At 40.2% G+C, this 17,302-nt stretch overlaps 1 protein-coding gene across 1 annotated transcript in view; it reads left to right on the top strand.

The window, feature by feature from the left end:
* The window catches only part of CSMD1 (CUB and Sushi multiple domains 1), a 1,252,749-nt gene that overhangs the window by 1,001,869 nt on the left and 233,578 nt on the right, over positions 1-17,302 (top strand). Inside the window, exons 26-27 of the mRNA XM_038771657.1 lie at positions 446-572; positions 7,693-7,895. Of these exons, the coding sequence (XP_038627585.1) occupies positions 446-572; positions 7,693-7,895 (330 nt within the window). The remainder of the gene's footprint in view (positions 1-445; positions 573-7,692; positions 7,896-17,302) is intronic.

Here is a 17,302-nt window from a genome sequence, read left to right as displayed (position 1 = left end):
TCCTTCCTCTCCCCCTTTTCCCCCTCCCCATCCCCCCCCACCTTACCTCCTTCCCCTCCACACAGCACCTGTATATATGTATATATGTTTGTACAGTTTTATTACTCTATTTTAGTTGTACATATTTATTCTATTTATTTCATTTTGTTAATATGTTTTGTTTTGTGGTCTGTCTCCCCCTTCTAGACTGTGAGCCCGCTGTTGGGTAGGGACCATCTCTATATGTTGCCGACTTGTACTTCCCAAGCGCTTAGTTCAGTGCTCTGCACACAGTAAGCACTCAATAAATATGATTGAATGAAAGGAAAGGAGATCGTTTTTCATTTTCTTAACTAATAGGCCATTAACAATTAATTAACAATTAGTTAACAATAGGCCTACTTAGCATAGAAAGGTGAAATCGAATGCACGTGTTAAAGAGGATGTCAAATTTTCTTTTATTTAGCCGAGTGTGGTGGTCGAATTCACGCTGCTACATCTGGGCGCATTTTATCTCCTGGCTACCCAGCTCCATATGACAACAATCTTCACTGTACTTGGATCGTGGAGGCAGATCCCGGGAAAACTCTTAGGTATTCTGATTATTTCAATTGTTCCATACTTTGTAACGTACTTTTTCCATACTTTTTCCACTCCACTTGGTAAACGTGAGGAGGTGAGGTAATAATGTTTAATAAGTAGTGAAACTTTGTTTTGGGGTGCTCCCTTTTCTGAAGAAGAAAATGCACCATTCCTCATTGCTGTTGTAACAATCTCTCCATCCTAATGTCTTCACAGTGATACTATATCATTAGAGAAGCAGCGTGGCTCAGTGGAAAGAGCCCGGGCTTTGGAGTCAGAGGTCATGGGTTCAAAACCCGGCTCTGCCAACTGTCAGCTGTGTGACTTTGGGCAAGTCACTTAACTTCTCTGTGCCTCAGTTACCTCATCTGTAAAATGGGGATGAAGCCTGTGAGCCCCCCGTGGGACAACCTGATCATCTTGTAGCCTCCCCAGCTCTTAGAACAGTGCTTTGCACATAGTAAGCGCTTAATAAAATGCCATTATTATTATTATTATTACATGAAGCAGTAAAACAGCTTTTCCCCCACATAAACCCAGACAGGAAACATGTCTGTTACGCGTACGTTTTATCACCCACTCGAAGCATAAGTCCTAGTCAAGTACAGAAGTAACGTGGCTTAGTGGATAGAGCGCGGCCATGAGAGTATAGGGACCATCTCTATATGTTGCCAACTTGTACTTCCCAATAATAATAATAATAATGGCATTTTATTAAGCACTTACTATGTGCAAAGCACTGTTCTAAGCACTGGGGAGGTTACAAGGGGATCAGGTTGTCCCATGGGGGGCTCACAGTCTTCATCCCCATTTTACAGATGAGGTAACTGAGGCCCAGTGAAATAATTTGCCCAAAATCACACAACTAACAATTGGCGGAGCCGGGATTTGAACCCATGACCTCTGATTCCAAAGCCCGGGCTCTTTCCACTGCACCGCGCTCTTTCCCAAGTGCTTAGTACAGTTCTCTGCACACAGTAAGCGCTCAATAAATACGATTGAATGAATGAAATGAATGAGTAAGAAGGACCTGGTTTCTAAATGCAGCTCCATCACTTGTCTGCTGTGGGAACTTGGGCAAGTCATGTCTGATTTGAGTATCCTATATCTACCCTAGCATATAGCACAGTATCTACAAAGTGCACAATAAATATCACATCATCATCATCATCATTATTATTATAGAATTTGAGATTACAAAATGTTTTTAAGATCTTGAAAGTGCGAATTCTGTTTTGAAAGTGTGCATAAGAAACAGGGATGATTTAAATATCAACAAAGGTGTTGTAATGAAACTGCATAAACTATATTAAATGAAATCTCAAATTCTTTGATTCATTCATTCAGTCATACTTATTGAGCACTTATTTACCCAAATTAAGAGCTGTAGTTAAGCATTTCCCCAGGGAACTGAGCATATATCACTGCTCAACACAAATATCAATTTATATAATAAAAGCAATGACGTTACATCTGATTTTCAACAATCAACTTTAAAGTGTAAGTTTTGCAACAATAATTCATTTATGTAATTTTTCAACTTTAATGCAAGAGTCTGGAAACCCACATTTTTAAGGTTATCCATGAAAATCTTGGGAAAAAAAGTGTATTCATTGTTTTCAATAATGGTTAAGGGAATTGTGAAAGAAAGATCTCCATTCAGCAGAAAAGAATGATAAAGTTAAAAAAAAAAGGTGATGCTGATAAAGGAGTTTCTTAAATTGTCTTTTGGGATGCCCTAAAAGGATGGATTAAGTTTGTTGCCCATTCAGACCCACTGTCTTTTGATGAAATGCTGACAGGTTTTTGTGAAATCTTTTCTTTTATGGTTACTGCATCAGACTTGCATTTGTGTCAGGAGTGTGGGTGTGTTTTTTGTTGTTTTTTTTTTTTGTGTGTGTGTGTGAGAGAGAGAGAGAGAGAGTTTAAAAGAGAGAGGGAGACGGAATGAAAATGAATACAGCTCATCAATGTATTCTTGGACAGCTATAGAGACAAAGCAAAAAGTTGGAAAGGGAGAATGTTGCGGCAAGAACAGCAGCTCTGTTGCAGAAAAGATTATCAGACTTGAAATAGGATGTGTTAATAGACAAGGAGGGGATGTGTGTGTGTGCATGTATGTAGGATGATATGAAAATAATAATGTTGTAATTTATTTAGCGCTTACTATGTGCCAAGCACTATTCTAAATGCTGGGGGGTGTACAAGGTAATCAGGTTGTCCCGCATGGTGCTCACAGTCTTCATCCCCATTTTACAGATGAAGTAACTGAGGCTCAGAGAAGTGAAGTGATTTGCCCAAAGTCACACAGCGGACAAGCAATGGAATCGGATTAGAACCCATGACCTTTGATTCCCAAGCCCAGGCTCTTTCCACTGAGCCACGCTGCTTTTCATGATATGTACCCACATGTATTAACTAGTTATGTTGTGCTTTCAGTGATAGTTGCTCAAAAGGCATTCACTTCATCACATATTGATATGTCACACTAGTCTCCCAAAGGACATATTAATCTTTATTTCATCTTCTACCTCCATGTCCATTCATTCAGTCGTATTTATTGAGTGCTTACTGTGTGCAGAACACTGTACTAAGCGCTTGGGAAGTACAAGTTGGCAACATATAAAGTCCCTACCCAACAGTGGGCTCACAGGGTAGAATCATCACAATGCCTTGCTTTGTAACAGAATTCAGGGACAGCTTTCTGCTCTTTGTCGCCATAGAAATTTTTGGTTATGAATAGGATTTGTCAGGTGTGGTCTGGTACAAAACTTATGTCTTCATCAGACTGTAACAACACAGTGTTGATTGCTGATTCATAGTTCAAACATTACCGGTGATTTCATTATACATTGTAATGGGTGGTTAGCTATTCTTCATAGTGTCATCTCTGGAGAAAGGAGTGTTAGGGAGATCAATGAAGTATTTTTGCCATCTTTCGAAGATTCCTTCTTTGTTTAGAGGGTGTGTGGAGCCATTTCAACTCCTTATTTGTGGTATATGGTATGCACTGTAGTAACGCGTATGACTCCGGATTATATTCTTTAGAAATGTGAAAAACCTCCTTAATTTGGTTTCTGTCTAGGGAACTCATTATTTCTTTAACCTTAACATGCCACTCTTTGTCACACACCCTTCTCAGTTTATTTGGCATAATTGATCTATGTTTCAATGAGCATCCTTTTAATGAGCATATTACATTTTTTCAAGAGGTAGGTGAAACATCGTTGGTTGTTTCACTACAAGTAGCTTTTTCAGTGAGTCATTCTCATCAATCTGTCCTGGTGTTTTTTCTTGCAGCACTCACAAATCTTAAATCTTAGTCATGGGTTCTAATCCAAGCTCTTCCACTTATCAGCTGTGTGACTTTGGGCAAGTCACTTCACTTCTCTGGGCCTCAGTTACCTCATGTGTAAAATGAGGATTAAGACTGTGAGCCCCACGTGGGACAACCTGATCACCTGGTATCCTTCCCAGTGCTTAGGACAGTGCCTTGCGCATAGGAAGTGTTTATGCCCATGCCCATCCCTGTCCATGAAACCAAGGATACACGCAACCTCACCAAAGTTGTTTCCTACCATCATTCTTAGCAGGAGCTGGGCAGAAATGGGGGATGTTGAAAAACTGAGAACCTCCAATGAGAGCTAGAAAGGCCCCAAATAGGGGCTTTGTAGACTATTTCCTCTTTGAAAACTCTTCCCTCACAGTCCCCGCTGATCACTAAGATCCCTGCACCCTTCTCTTCTCAAAACTCAGTGTGAAAAGTTGGCATCTTTGGGTATTGGGTTCCAGCCGGTTTCCCAGTATCTGTAATTGATTTATTTAGCAATGTCTGTCTCCCTCTCTAGTCTGTAAACTTGTTGAGGGCAGGCAATGTGTCTCTTTATTGTTATATCATACTCTCCCAAGCTCTTTTAGTATGGTGCTCTTCACACAGTAAGCACCAATAAATATGATTGAATGAATGAGTGCTGACCCCACTTTCTGCTCAAAATGGTGAGAGCCAGAAGCTTCCCCTCTTGCCCTTCTCTGTCAGCCACAAGTTTCTCATGGAACTCACCTATGTCCCTATGCTAGCCGCCTTTCAGCTTTGTTTTCATGAATACAGGCATCAGTTCAGCTCAAAGGCTTTTACCACTGAACGGAAAAGGTGATAGGTTGAGACTGGATGCAAAAAGAAAAATAAAATGATCCCCACCCATGCTGGCGCCCCTTTCTCCTCAACCCAACTGAAAGCTGTACACAACTGAGGCAGGATAGAAAAAAAAAATAATGGCATTTGTTAAGTGCTTACTATGTGCAAAACACCATTCTAAGCGCTGGGGACGATACAAGGTGATCAGGTTGTCCCACGTGGGGCTCACAGTCTTAATCCCCATTTTGCAGATGAGGGAACTGAGGATCAGAGGAGTGAAGTGACTTGCCCAAAGTCACACAGCTGACAAGTGGTGGAGCCAGGATTCGAACCCATGACCTCTGACTCCCAATCCTGGGCTCTTTTCACTGAGCCACACTGCTCCTCAGAAGGGGCCAGGCTAACTGCAGTTAGGATGTGGGTTTGAATCCCGGCTCCAACACTTGTTTGCTGTGTGACCTGGGGCTAGTCATTTCGCTTCTCTGGGCCTCAGTTTCCTCCTCTGTAAAATGGGGATTAAGCCTGTGAGCCTCATGTGGGACAACCTGATTACCTTGAATCTACCCCAGCTCTTAGAAGAGAGCCTGGCACACAGTAATCACTCAACAAATACTATTATTATTATTATTATTATTATTATTATTATTATTATTATTATTATTATGGATGGGAGTCTGGGTTTTGGAGAATAACCAAAGGGGGTTGTTGCCCCTTTAGCAAAAAGCATCTTATTTATGCCAATATAAACCTCTGGCCTTTCCATTCAACCCCACCTTGGCTGCTTCCCCCCAAAAATCCCCGGCCAAAGTGGGAAGGCTACACTGCAGTTCTGTGTTCAGGAAGCAGCGGGCTATTTACAGATAAGGGGAGGCAGGGAAGAAATTGACTTCCCTGCAGAGATTAGATGTAAAGTCAAGCAGGCTTAGTGATCATAACCTACAGGAGCAATTAATAATGCCTTATGTACGTATCTCTGGATTTTCTATCCTGTACTGAGGTGAGTGACTAATGGAATAAAAAAAAAAAACTAGAAAAAACAACCATAATAAGATTAACAGTCCCTTGCTGAGAGGAAGAAATAATCCTCAACCTCCTCACCAGGCAGGGAGTTTCTTAGTCTAAGCCACTACAACCTTCTGATTCACTAAAAACAAATTTCTTCTCCTTCACCTGCACTTCACTGCGTTTGGGGCTAGCGTCCTGAGACACGCTAGCATGAGAAAGGTGGGAGAAGAAACCTGAGGCCACTGAGTCTACCCGATCGATAAACCAGCCCTATTGGTAGAGTACCCATAGTGCTCCCATACCACCTTTATTTTATTTATTTTTTTAAATGGTATTTGTTGAGAGCACTTACTATGTTCCAGGCACTGTACTAAGTGTTGGGGTAGATCTAAGCTAATCAGGTAGGATGCAGTCCTCGTTCCACTTGGGGCTCACAGTCTTAACCCCATTTTACTGATGAGGTAACTGAGGCACAGAGAAGTTCAGTGACTTCCCAGTTCACACAGCAGACAAGTGGTATAGGCAGAATTAGAACCCAGGTGCTCTGCATCACCGACCCTTGTTCTACCCACAAGGCTTCGCTGCTTCTTTAGGAAGCTTTCCCAGTGTCTTACCCAAAGGTGGTGAATAATGCCTTCAGAAATGGAAAAATTCATACTCCATCAGTCAATCATATCTATTGAGCACTTTTGCAGAGCACTGTGTTAAGCACTTGGGAGAGTACAATCTAACAATAAGCAGACACATTCCCTGCCCTCAACAGGAAGATTACTCTTCTTCAGTAATCAGTAGACCAATAATGGTGCTGAGTTATGTAAATCTTTAATTCACAGTAGTGAGAAAACAGGAAAAAGGATGATCTGCATTTTGTTTAATCAATCAATCGTATTTATTGAGCACTTACTGTGTGCAGAGCACTCTACTAAGCACTTGGGAAGTACAAGTTGGCAACATATAGAGACAGTCCCTACCCAACAGTGGGCTCACAGTCTAGAAGGGGGAGACAGAGAACAAAACCAAACATATTAACAAAATAAAATAAATAGAATAGATATGACAAGCAAAATAAATAAATAGAGTAATAAATATGTACAAACATATATACATATATACAGGCGCTGTGGGGAAGGGAAGGAGGTAAGGCGGGGGGTGGAGTGGGGGAGGAAGGAGGGGGCTCAGTTTACCTGGCAGAGCTCCTCCTTGGTGGTAGAAGTACAAGTGAGCCCTAATTTTTGCAGGGTTTTTTCTTTAGGTTCTATTTAATACTTGCCTTAGATTGTGACGATTGTGGTACTTATAGAGCACATGCCGGATTTGTTTGTGAATAGTGGCAGTTGATTTTTCGAGGTCACTCCATAGTATTGACCCATCCCCATGTGATCCACAGCATACACTGTGGCTGAATTGAATACTGGAAACACTATTGTGTTCGTAACCATTCTGAATAGAGCACTCATGTTTGCAGTTCTAAGCAGCTGGGACTTTGATCTGGGGACTCGGTTTCTTTCCGGAAGAGGGAAATTTGGTATTGAGAAATTCCTCTAGACCATAAGCTCCGTGATTGCAGGGATCTATCCTACTTCACACAGTAAATACTTGGAAAGTACCATTGATTGATGGATTGGGTCCTTAATGACCCAGATGCACTAGAACTAACATTTTGGGAAACGTAAGTTAGGAGACCATGATGACAAAAAATGGATTGAACCTATAATAATAATAATAATAATAATGGCATTTGTTAAGCATTTACTATGTGCAAAGCACTGTTCTAAGCACTCGGGGGATACAAGGTGATCAGGTTGTCCCACGTGGGGCTCACAGTCTTAATCCCCATTTTCCAGATGAGGTAACTGAGGCCCAGAGAAGTTAAGTGACTCGTCCAAAGTCACACAGCCGATATGTGGCGGAGTCAGGATTAGAACCCATGTCCTCTGACTCCCAACTGAGCCACGCTACTTCTCTTATGTTGCTTTATCTTTTTTTTCCAGTCTTCACTTCATTGTATTTGATACGGAGGTTGCTCATGACATTCTCAAAGTATGGGATGGACCTATAGACAGCAACATTATGCTGAAAGAGTCAAGCGGCTCTGCCCTGCCAGAGGACATCCATAGCACCTTCAATTCCCTGACTTTGCAATTCGACAGTGACTTTTTCATCAGCAAGTCTGGCTTCTCCATTCAGTTCTCAAGTAGGTGAAAATTTCCTTCCTTTCTCGGCTTTGCATGCGAACTTTCACCCTGAATTCGCCTGGAGTGGAATTTTCTATTTGTTTCCCTTCACTCAAAATGTAGAAGTGTGTTTAATATGTTACAAAATATGAGAAACTGTTAGAATGTTTACATAGTGTGTGCTTGAAAACCGCAATTGGTTTAACCTGGCAGAGATCCTCCTTGGTGGTAGAAGTGCAAGAAGCGAACCCTAATCTTTGCAGGATTTTTCTCTGGGTTCCACTACTTGCCTTAGGTTGTGATGATTGCAGTACTTATTAAGTTTCTCCTGGGTATTGATCACTAGGGAAAAAAAATAAGAAAGTTGAGTCCTCTTCTTGTCCTACAGAGGCTCACAGTCTAAGCGGGGGATGGCAGACTCCGAGAAAAATGAAAGGTTGTGGAAAACGGAAGCTAATAAACACATAAGCTGTGTGGCAACTGGTGTGTCTTGGACTCTGCTAGCTGTGAGGACTCTAAAATTCTGCTCCTTTAGGCACAGAGTACCCTACTGAATTTTGTTTCTTTTTGGGACTGTAATCTTCTTGTGGGCAGAAATTTTGTCTGCTAACTCCGCTGTGTTGTACTTCAGCAAACCGTGGCTCAGTGGAAAAAAGCACGGACTTTGGAGTCAGAGGTCTTGAGTTCAAATGCCAATCGTCAGCTGTGTGACTTTGGGCAAGTCACTTAAATTCTCTGTGCCTCAGTTACCTCATCTGTAAAATGGGGATTAAGACTGTGAGCCCCCCGTGGGACAACTGATCACCTTGTAACCTCCCCAGTGTTTAGAACAGTGCTTTGCCATAGTAAGCGCTTAACAAATGTCATCATTATTATTACTACAGTGCTCTGCACACACCATTCATGGATTGAAACAGCATGTCCCAGTGGATAGAGCACAGTCCTGGAAGTCAGAAGGACCTGGGTTCTAATCCTGGCTCTGCTACTTGTCTGCTGTGTGACCTTGGACAAGTCACTTCACTTCTCTAGGCCTCCGTTACCTTATCTGCAAAATGGGGATTGAGACTGGGAGCCCCACATAGAACAGGGACTATATCCAACCTGATTATCTTGTATCCGCCCCAGCGCTTACTGTAGTACCTTGTACATAAGAAGCACTTAAATACCACAGTAATCATTATCATTGCAGTTTCTGTTGTTTTAGGGTTTTACTGTCCATCGCTCCTTAGATAAATTCCCTTATCCCCTTATAATCTTCGACTGTGAGTCCTTTTAGGGCCACGGGCCTTGTTCAATTCTCCCACCTCTGTATTCTTTCCAAGGACTTAATACTGTTCTCTGCGCACAGTAAGCACTTAATAAATGTTACTGCTACTCCTTCTAAAAGCTTGTAATTATTCTGGGCGGCTTTCACAGACCAGCCAGGACCGTTGGTCTATTTTCCTACTCTTAGATACATCGTTTTACATGTTATTTTTAAATCTCAACAACAGAAAAGAAGGTTATTCATGTTGAAATCTGTGGAGTATATCTTCATATAAATGAAAAAGCTGCATTTAATTGGGGTTAAAAGCAGCTTGTTTTCCTTCTGTAATTATTGACAAGACATATGCTTTCAAAACAATCTGAAAACACCACTTTTTAAAATATTAAAATGGTTTCATAGGCTAACAGTCTCCACTGTAGTTAGGCGTTTAAAGGTGAACCAGGGATTCATTGTTATAATAGACTGAGCAAACTCCAAGAAGGAAAAAAAAAGTCAATCGTTTTTCTTTTGCTAAAGTTACCCGTGCATGACATAACCTTTGTCAATTACCGAGGTGAAAAAGATCATTTAAAACTTAAGATTTCGGGATCTAAGTTCACTTGCCCTGTGTTTCCTATTGGACATCTTTTGCTATTTTGATGTAAAAGTAGTATATAGCATAAAATTAAGTATAGTTTTGTGGTAAGAACTATCATTCAATCAGTCGTATTTATTGAGCACATACCATGTGCAGAAGCACTGTACTAAGTGCTTGGGGGACTACAATATAGCACAATTAGCAGACAAATTCCCTGTCTATAATGAGCTTGCAGTCTCAGCATGAACTAGGGGTTTATGCTTAAGAAAATGGAAATTAATATGGTTTCTCTTGAGTGATGTGGACATAACTGTCTGATCTATCCTAGGATTTTTTAAAAAAATGAATTATGCAATATCTAAATAGCATTTCCGTACCAAATGTTTTTGTTCAAGTGCTTAGTCCAGTGCTCTGAACACAGTAAGCGCTCAACAAATACGATTGAATGAATGAATGAATGTTAGCTAAATCTGTCAAATGGGGATTCATTCATTCAATCATTTATTAAGTACTTTGTACTAAGGGCTTGGAAAGTAGTTCAGCAACAAATAAATTCCCTACCCCACAACGGGCTCACTGTCTAGAAGCGGGGAAATGAGAATCTATAAATGAGGTTATTTTTATGTTTTGTTTCATGTTTTAGTTTTCTATGATGTGGAAATAGATAATTGCTTGCCTGGTATATCAATCTTTTAGTTAAATTGAAATATATCTGGTATGCTATCATGTTTTCAAACATGAGTGTGTTTTATCCCACATTTTGAGTCCAAAATGTTTTAATGAGACAAATGTCATTTGTGAGGCTCACCAGACATTTGGATCCATTATAGGTCCAATGTCAGCCCAGCCCAGCCCAGCCCAGCATGGACAACACAAGGACATGAACTTACTACTGCAAGTTATGTTCACTGTAATCAGCCCCACACTTTTCATTAAAATTTAATTACCATTTAATCATGCAGAAAAAGAAAGAAAATGGTATTCACCGGACAGAAGTCACCTTTCCTCTAGGGGTTAAGCACACAAGCAACAAACATGGGTTCGTCTAATAATCCATTCCTAAGGAATGATGCCACTGGAGACCAAATATGTTTTCTTCAGGAACTCAGTGAATATTTCAGAACACAATTGATGAAAGAAGGATCAGAGATTTCCATCATTGTCCTCTTTAGAGCATCACTTGCATTTTCTTCCATGAGTGCTTACTTTGTGTGGACCGCTGTATTAAACACTTGGGAAAGTACAATATAATAATAAACAGGCACACTTCATGCCCACAATGAGTTTACAGTTTAGGTGGAAAGACAGACATTACCATAAATAAATAAATTACAGATACTGTAGGAGCTGTAGGGCTGAACAAAAAGAGCAAGTCAGTATGATGCAGAAGGGAGTGGGAGAAGAAGAAAGGAAGGCTTATGATATTGGTTAGTGCTTAGTAATAATAATGATGATGGCCTTTTGTTAAGCACTTACTATGTGCAGAGCACTGTTCTAAGCGCTGGGGGGATGGATACCAGGTGATCAAATTGTCCCACGTGGGGCTCACAGTCTTAATCCCCATTTTACAGATGAGGTAACTGAGGCTCAGAGAAGTTAAGTGACTTGCCCAAGGTACTGACTGTACTAAGTGCCAGGGTAGATACAAAGTAATCAGGTTAGACATAGTCCCTGTCCCACATGGGGCTCACAGTCTTAATCCCCATTTTACAGATAAGGTATCTGAGGCCCAGAGAAGATAGGTGACTTTCCCAAAGTCACATAGCAAACAGATGGAAGAGTCAGGATTAGAACTCAGATCCTTTTGAGTCTTAAGGTGATGATTTAAAATTAAACACATGTGGTCTTCACTGGGTTCTAAAAGAGTCCCCATCCTCCTTTAGTTGTTCAGGCATAATTTTTTTTATGGTATTGTTAAGCACTTACCATGTATCAGGCACTGTTTTCATAATAATAATAATAGCGGTGGTATTTAAGTGCTTACTACATTACAAGCACTGTTCTAAGTGCTGGAGTAATACAGGGTAATCAGGTTGTCCACACGGGGCTCACGGCCTTAATCCCCTTTTTACAGATGAGGGAACTGAGGCACAGAGAAGTGAAGTGATTTGCCCATACAGCAGAAAAGTGACAGAGCTGGAATTAGAATCCATGACCTCAGACTCCCAAGCCCGGGCTCTTTCCACTGAGCCATGCTGCTTCTCTGCTTCATGCTGCTGTAAGTGTTGGGGGTAGATATGAGCAGGTTGGACACAGTCCGTGTCCCACATGAGGTTTACAGGCTTAATCCCCATTTTGCAGATGAGTAAACAGAGGCACAGAGAAGTGAAGAGACTTGACAAAAGTCACACAGCTAACAAGTGGCGGAACCGGGATTGGAATCCAGGGCCTTCTGACTCTCATGCTGCTGCTTCTATTTAATTCACTTAGTCATTATACAAGAACAAGGGGCAGATTGGTGAGGTGAAAGCTCAGTGATAAGGAGCTATCTAGGAAGTAATTCAACATAAATTTTTCTCATTCCGGGGAAAAGAAGAGTACTGTACTTTCCTATAAATTAAACTGCAACTATTTCCCCTGTTATTAACACCTTCAGCGTGCCAATTTACTGTTTGATGCTAGAAAAAGAAAACAAAGATAAAGATACTTCAGGAGGCAGCTTTGTAATTGGTCACTGAAGAGTTTCAGTAGAATTCTGCTATTGGAAGAAAGGAACACCCAGAGTAGTTGAAATTATTTTTTTTTGTTAATATGTTTTGTTTTGTTGTCTGTCTCCCTCTTCTAGACTGTGAGCCCTCTGTTGGGTAGGGACTGTCTCTATATGTTGCCAACTTGTATTTCCCAAGTGCTTAGTACAGTGCTCTGCACACAGTAAGTGCTCAATAAATACGATAGAATGAATGAATGAATGAAATGTGACGTCTTCAATATAATTCAAGAAACTGAGAAGACATCAACATCATACCTCTCCATTTCCAACCACTTTCCCATCACCAGTGAATTTTGCACAAGTTAATTAAACCTTTATTTGGAAAAATGTGCCCCAAAAATGAAAATTAGTGAGTTCTGTTAGACTAAATTTGGCATTTCCCTACTTGTCAATTGACTGAGTTACATCGAATGATAAAGTGTTAGCTTCAACATACCTAAGTAGCTCCTTAAAAATATAAAGGCAGCTGAAGTTACGTTATGATTCTTCAAAAGCTTTTGAAGGGTTCACAGAGATGTTCGGATTGCAAACTTTCCAGCAAAAATGAGATCAGTCAGAGGCGCACGCACACAGCAACAGAAGATCGAAGAGCTTGGCATTGCGATTTAAAAGACAAAGTCCTCCCAGCGAAGATTTGAATAGAAATTTTGCCTTTTGAACTGAGAAATTCAGCTCAAAGCAGAGAACTGTTTTGACCTTTGAAGAACTATGAAGACGGGAAAGCAGCCCAAGAGCAGGTCTAAATATAAAGGCATTCATTTATTCCTATTAGTGTGCCGTTGTCCTTCAGAGTTCAATCTGGACAGAACTGGCAGTGAGCTTAACCACTGCGTGCTGAATGTCGCTGGCACTCTCTTAGTCAGTGGTCCATGTAAAAGACAGTACTTAAGTGATTGCGTTTGTTATTTGCAGTTCAAGGACCCTCTTGGCATTTCAGGGCACTGAACTTGGCAATCAGTTGACATCCCTTCCCTTATAAATACCATAATTTTGATTTATATCAATGTCTGTCTCTCAATCAACCAATAGTAGTTATTGAGTGGTTCCTATATGCGGAGAACTGTACTAAGCTCTTAAGAGAGTTCAGTATGCAGAATTAGCAGAAACGTTCCCCCGCCCACACCTAGCTTACAGTCTAGAAACGTCTCTCCCTCTAAGCATCTAATTGATATCATGATTATTATTATGTCCTACCCGGTGAAAGGACATCACCTTAGCAATATTTCAGTGCATACGAGCCTCTGTAGTTACATCCAATAACACTGGCCTAAAAGGTCATTTTTTTTTAATTTTCAAGATATGCAAGGCTAGGTATATTCCATCGTGGTTTTAAGAATGGCCATCGCCTTTTTTAAAACACCGTACCTACTAAAATCCATCATCAGCCCTTTATAATCAACTGTAAATTCAATAATTTGTTTGCTCGGAAAATACCGTTATGTCTGTCTCCCCCATTAAAATCTATACTCCTTGTGAGCAGGAAATGTGTCATTTGCTTATTCTGCACTTTCTGATTCTTAGTACAGTGCATTATACCCATGGACACAAAAAACAATACTACTACTCTATGGCCACCCATTTGGGAGACAGAAAAATGAAAATATTTATGACTTCTAATGATGTGTGGTAACTAAATTTGTTTATATTATTAATAATAATAATTAAAATGGTATGTGTTCAGCACTTACTGTGTGCCAACACTGTTCTAAGTACTAGGGTGGATACAAGGTAATCATGCTGTCCCACGTGGGGCTCACAGTCTTAATCCCCATTTTACAGATGATGTAACTGAGGTACACAGTAAGCGCTCAATAAATACAATTGATTGATTACAGAGAAGTTAAGTGACTTGCCCAAGGTCACACAGCTGAAAAGTGGCGGAGCCGGGATTAGAACCCATGACTTTTGACTCCCAAGCACGAGTTCTTTCCACTAGGCCACACTGCTTCCCATAGTCATAAGTAAATCGGAGTATTATATTTCAATAAACATTAAATAGTTTATTACCTCTGAAGATGTTGGATTGCTTATCTACCAGTGTACCAGGATGAGAAGCAGCAGGGCTGAGTGGATAGAGACTATCCCTGGGAGTCAGAAGGACCTGGGTTCGAATCCCGTCTCCACCTCATTTCTGCTGCGTGACCTTGGACAAGTCACTAAACCTCTTTGCACCTCAGTTATCTCAGATGTAAAATGGGGATTTAGAGTGTGAGCCCCATGTGGGACAGGAGCTGTGTCTAACCTGATTAGCATGGATCTACCCCAGCTCTTAGAACAGTGTTTGGCACATAGTGAGTGCTTAACAAGTACCATACAAATAATTATTATCATTACCCAATTAGTTTTAGGGAGACTCCTCTGAAAATAGAAGACATAGACACGGACCCATGATCCCCCAACACCTCCAATACCCACAGAAACTGTCCCTTTCTGTGCCAATATTTTCGCTCTATGCAGAGTCCGACACTGATTTTGGATGTGCTTCAGCCTCACAATCCTCTTGAAGTTTCCTTGTGTCCTTCCTGGAAGCCTCTAAACCATTCAAGATCATGCTGAAGTTGCTCTAGATGATTCAAAACTGTAAGAGTAAGCAGTCAGTGAGGTTATTTACACATGCAGCCTAGGAGTCTTTCTGAGACGATATGCTGTGATATTGGGGATAGGAATTTTAAATCAAATTTATTTCATGAAATCCTGGAACGTAGTTGAGAAAAGCAACTCAAATCTTTTTTTTTGTTGTTAATTTGAGCAGGCTATTTTTGGGAAGCAGTGTGCCTCAGTGGAAAGAGCACAGGCTTTGGAGCCAGAGGTCATGGGTTCAAATTCCGGCTCCGCCAATTGTCAGCTGTGTGACTTTGGGCAAGTCACCTCACTTCTCTGGGCCTCAGTTACTTCATCTGTAAATGAGGACTAAAACTGTAAGCCTCCCGAGGGACAACCTGATCATCTTATATCCTCCCCAGTGCTTAGAATGGTGCTTTGCACATAGTACAGTGCTCTGCACACAGTAAGCACTCAATAAATATGATTGATGATGATAGTAACCGCTTAATAAATGCTATTATTGCTTTTATCATCATGTTTAAAATTCCTTTCATATTTACCCTACGTCTTTGGTAGCCATTGAGAGATGCTGATAATTTTAATTTACATTCTTTTTTGCCCACCAAAACATTTTCAGTCTTGATATAAGGATCCCATATCAGTTTCTTCTATAATTTCTATTTCTCGGGACCATCGTGTTTAGAGTGTGAAACATTACTTTCATAATCATCTCTGCCATTAATATTTTAGTGTGTCAGAGTAGTCATATTTGAATTTTCTGGCAGTGCTACATTGATGACTCATATCGAGCAGTTTTTATGACCTCCAGGTTTTTTATTGATGTATTCTGAATGTCACCCATCATTCCTCAATTTATAATCTTCCATTAATTCTTTCTAAAGGCAGCATTTTTTATTGGCATTGTTTTTCCTTTCAACGGCTTAATCATATGTGTTCCCCATAACATACGTTGCACTGAGCATAGTGTTTGTAGAGAGTGTTGGTGCAACTCAAATTTAAAACTACAATTTTCTGAAAGTTGAAGAGATAAAAATGAAGATAATGTCCTAAAATGGTTAGATACTCATACTTGAGAGGAATTAAGGAATATTACTAATTGAGCAGAAATGAACATGTATCAGAAGTTAATTTTCTGCTTCATTAGATTATATTTTATTTTAATTAAGAATTTGATTTCAAACTGGTCCCAGCTATGATTTTCCAATTCTATTTTTAATCTTTGATTTTGAGTTAAGTGTAGATAGCATCAGTTCACTAAAGCTGTCTAGACAAGTATCATTTCTATATGATTTGAAACCAGCTGGCAACTGCATCAGTGAATATTGCTGTCAGGTTTAGAGAAGCAGTGTGGCTCAGTGGAAAGACCATGGGCTTTGGTCAGAGGTCATGGGTTCAAATCCCAGCTCTGCCAATTGTCATCTGTGTGACTTTGGGTAAGTCCCTTAACTTCTCTGTGCCTCAGTTATCTCATCTGTAAAATTGAGATTCAGACTGTGAGCCCCCCATGGGACAACCTGATCACTTTGTAACTTCCCCAGCACTTAGAACAGTGCTTTGCACATAGTAAGTGCTTAACAAATGCCATTATTATTATTATTATTATTATTATTATTATTATTATCATGTTCTTGTTGTTGTTGTTGTTGTTGTTTTTCCGCCACACTGGTGGCCATTAAACCAAAAATTGACCTTGTATTATGACATCTATCTTGGGTTTACATATTGTCATTCAACAGGATGGTAACTTGAATATAACGGGAAATTTCATTTCATTTGATAGATTTAATGAGGCAGGAAATGAAGAAGCCTGAGTTATTCCTCTATAAGCCACTTTTATCTCCAGCAGAAATTGGTAGGAGACCAAGACAAACTGGATACATTTAAGTGAATGGATTCCCTCAGAAATAAATGATACAACTCAAGTTTCTGGATTGACAAATAATGTTGTATTAACAATACAACAATAATAATAATGTTAATAATAATGTTGTATTAACAAGGTTCGTATATAATAGCAGTCTTGTGAATTATGCCAGTAGAATAAAATCACATCGTTCCTCTTTCAAGACATATTATTATGATACTTGTTAAGTACTCCCCTTCTAGACTGTGAGCCCACTGTTGGGTAGGCACTGTCTCTGTATGTTGCCAACTTGTACTTCCCAAGCGCTTAGTACAGAGCTCTGCACACAGTAAGTGCTCAATAAATACGATTGAATGAATGATTGAATGAATACCTATGAGCTATGAGCCAAGCACTGCTCTAAGTGCTGGGATACAGACAAGTTAATCACTTTGGAGAGAGTCC

This window comes from Tachyglossus aculeatus, chromosome X1 (assembly GCF_015852505.1).
Source record: "Tachyglossus aculeatus isolate mTacAcu1 chromosome X1, mTacAcu1.pri, whole genome shotgun sequence".
NCBI lineage: Eukaryota > Metazoa > Chordata > Mammalia > Monotremata > Tachyglossidae > Tachyglossus > Tachyglossus aculeatus.
The sequence above is the reverse complement of the archived record's forward strand: the minus strand, read 5'-3'. Positions and strand labels throughout refer to the sequence as shown.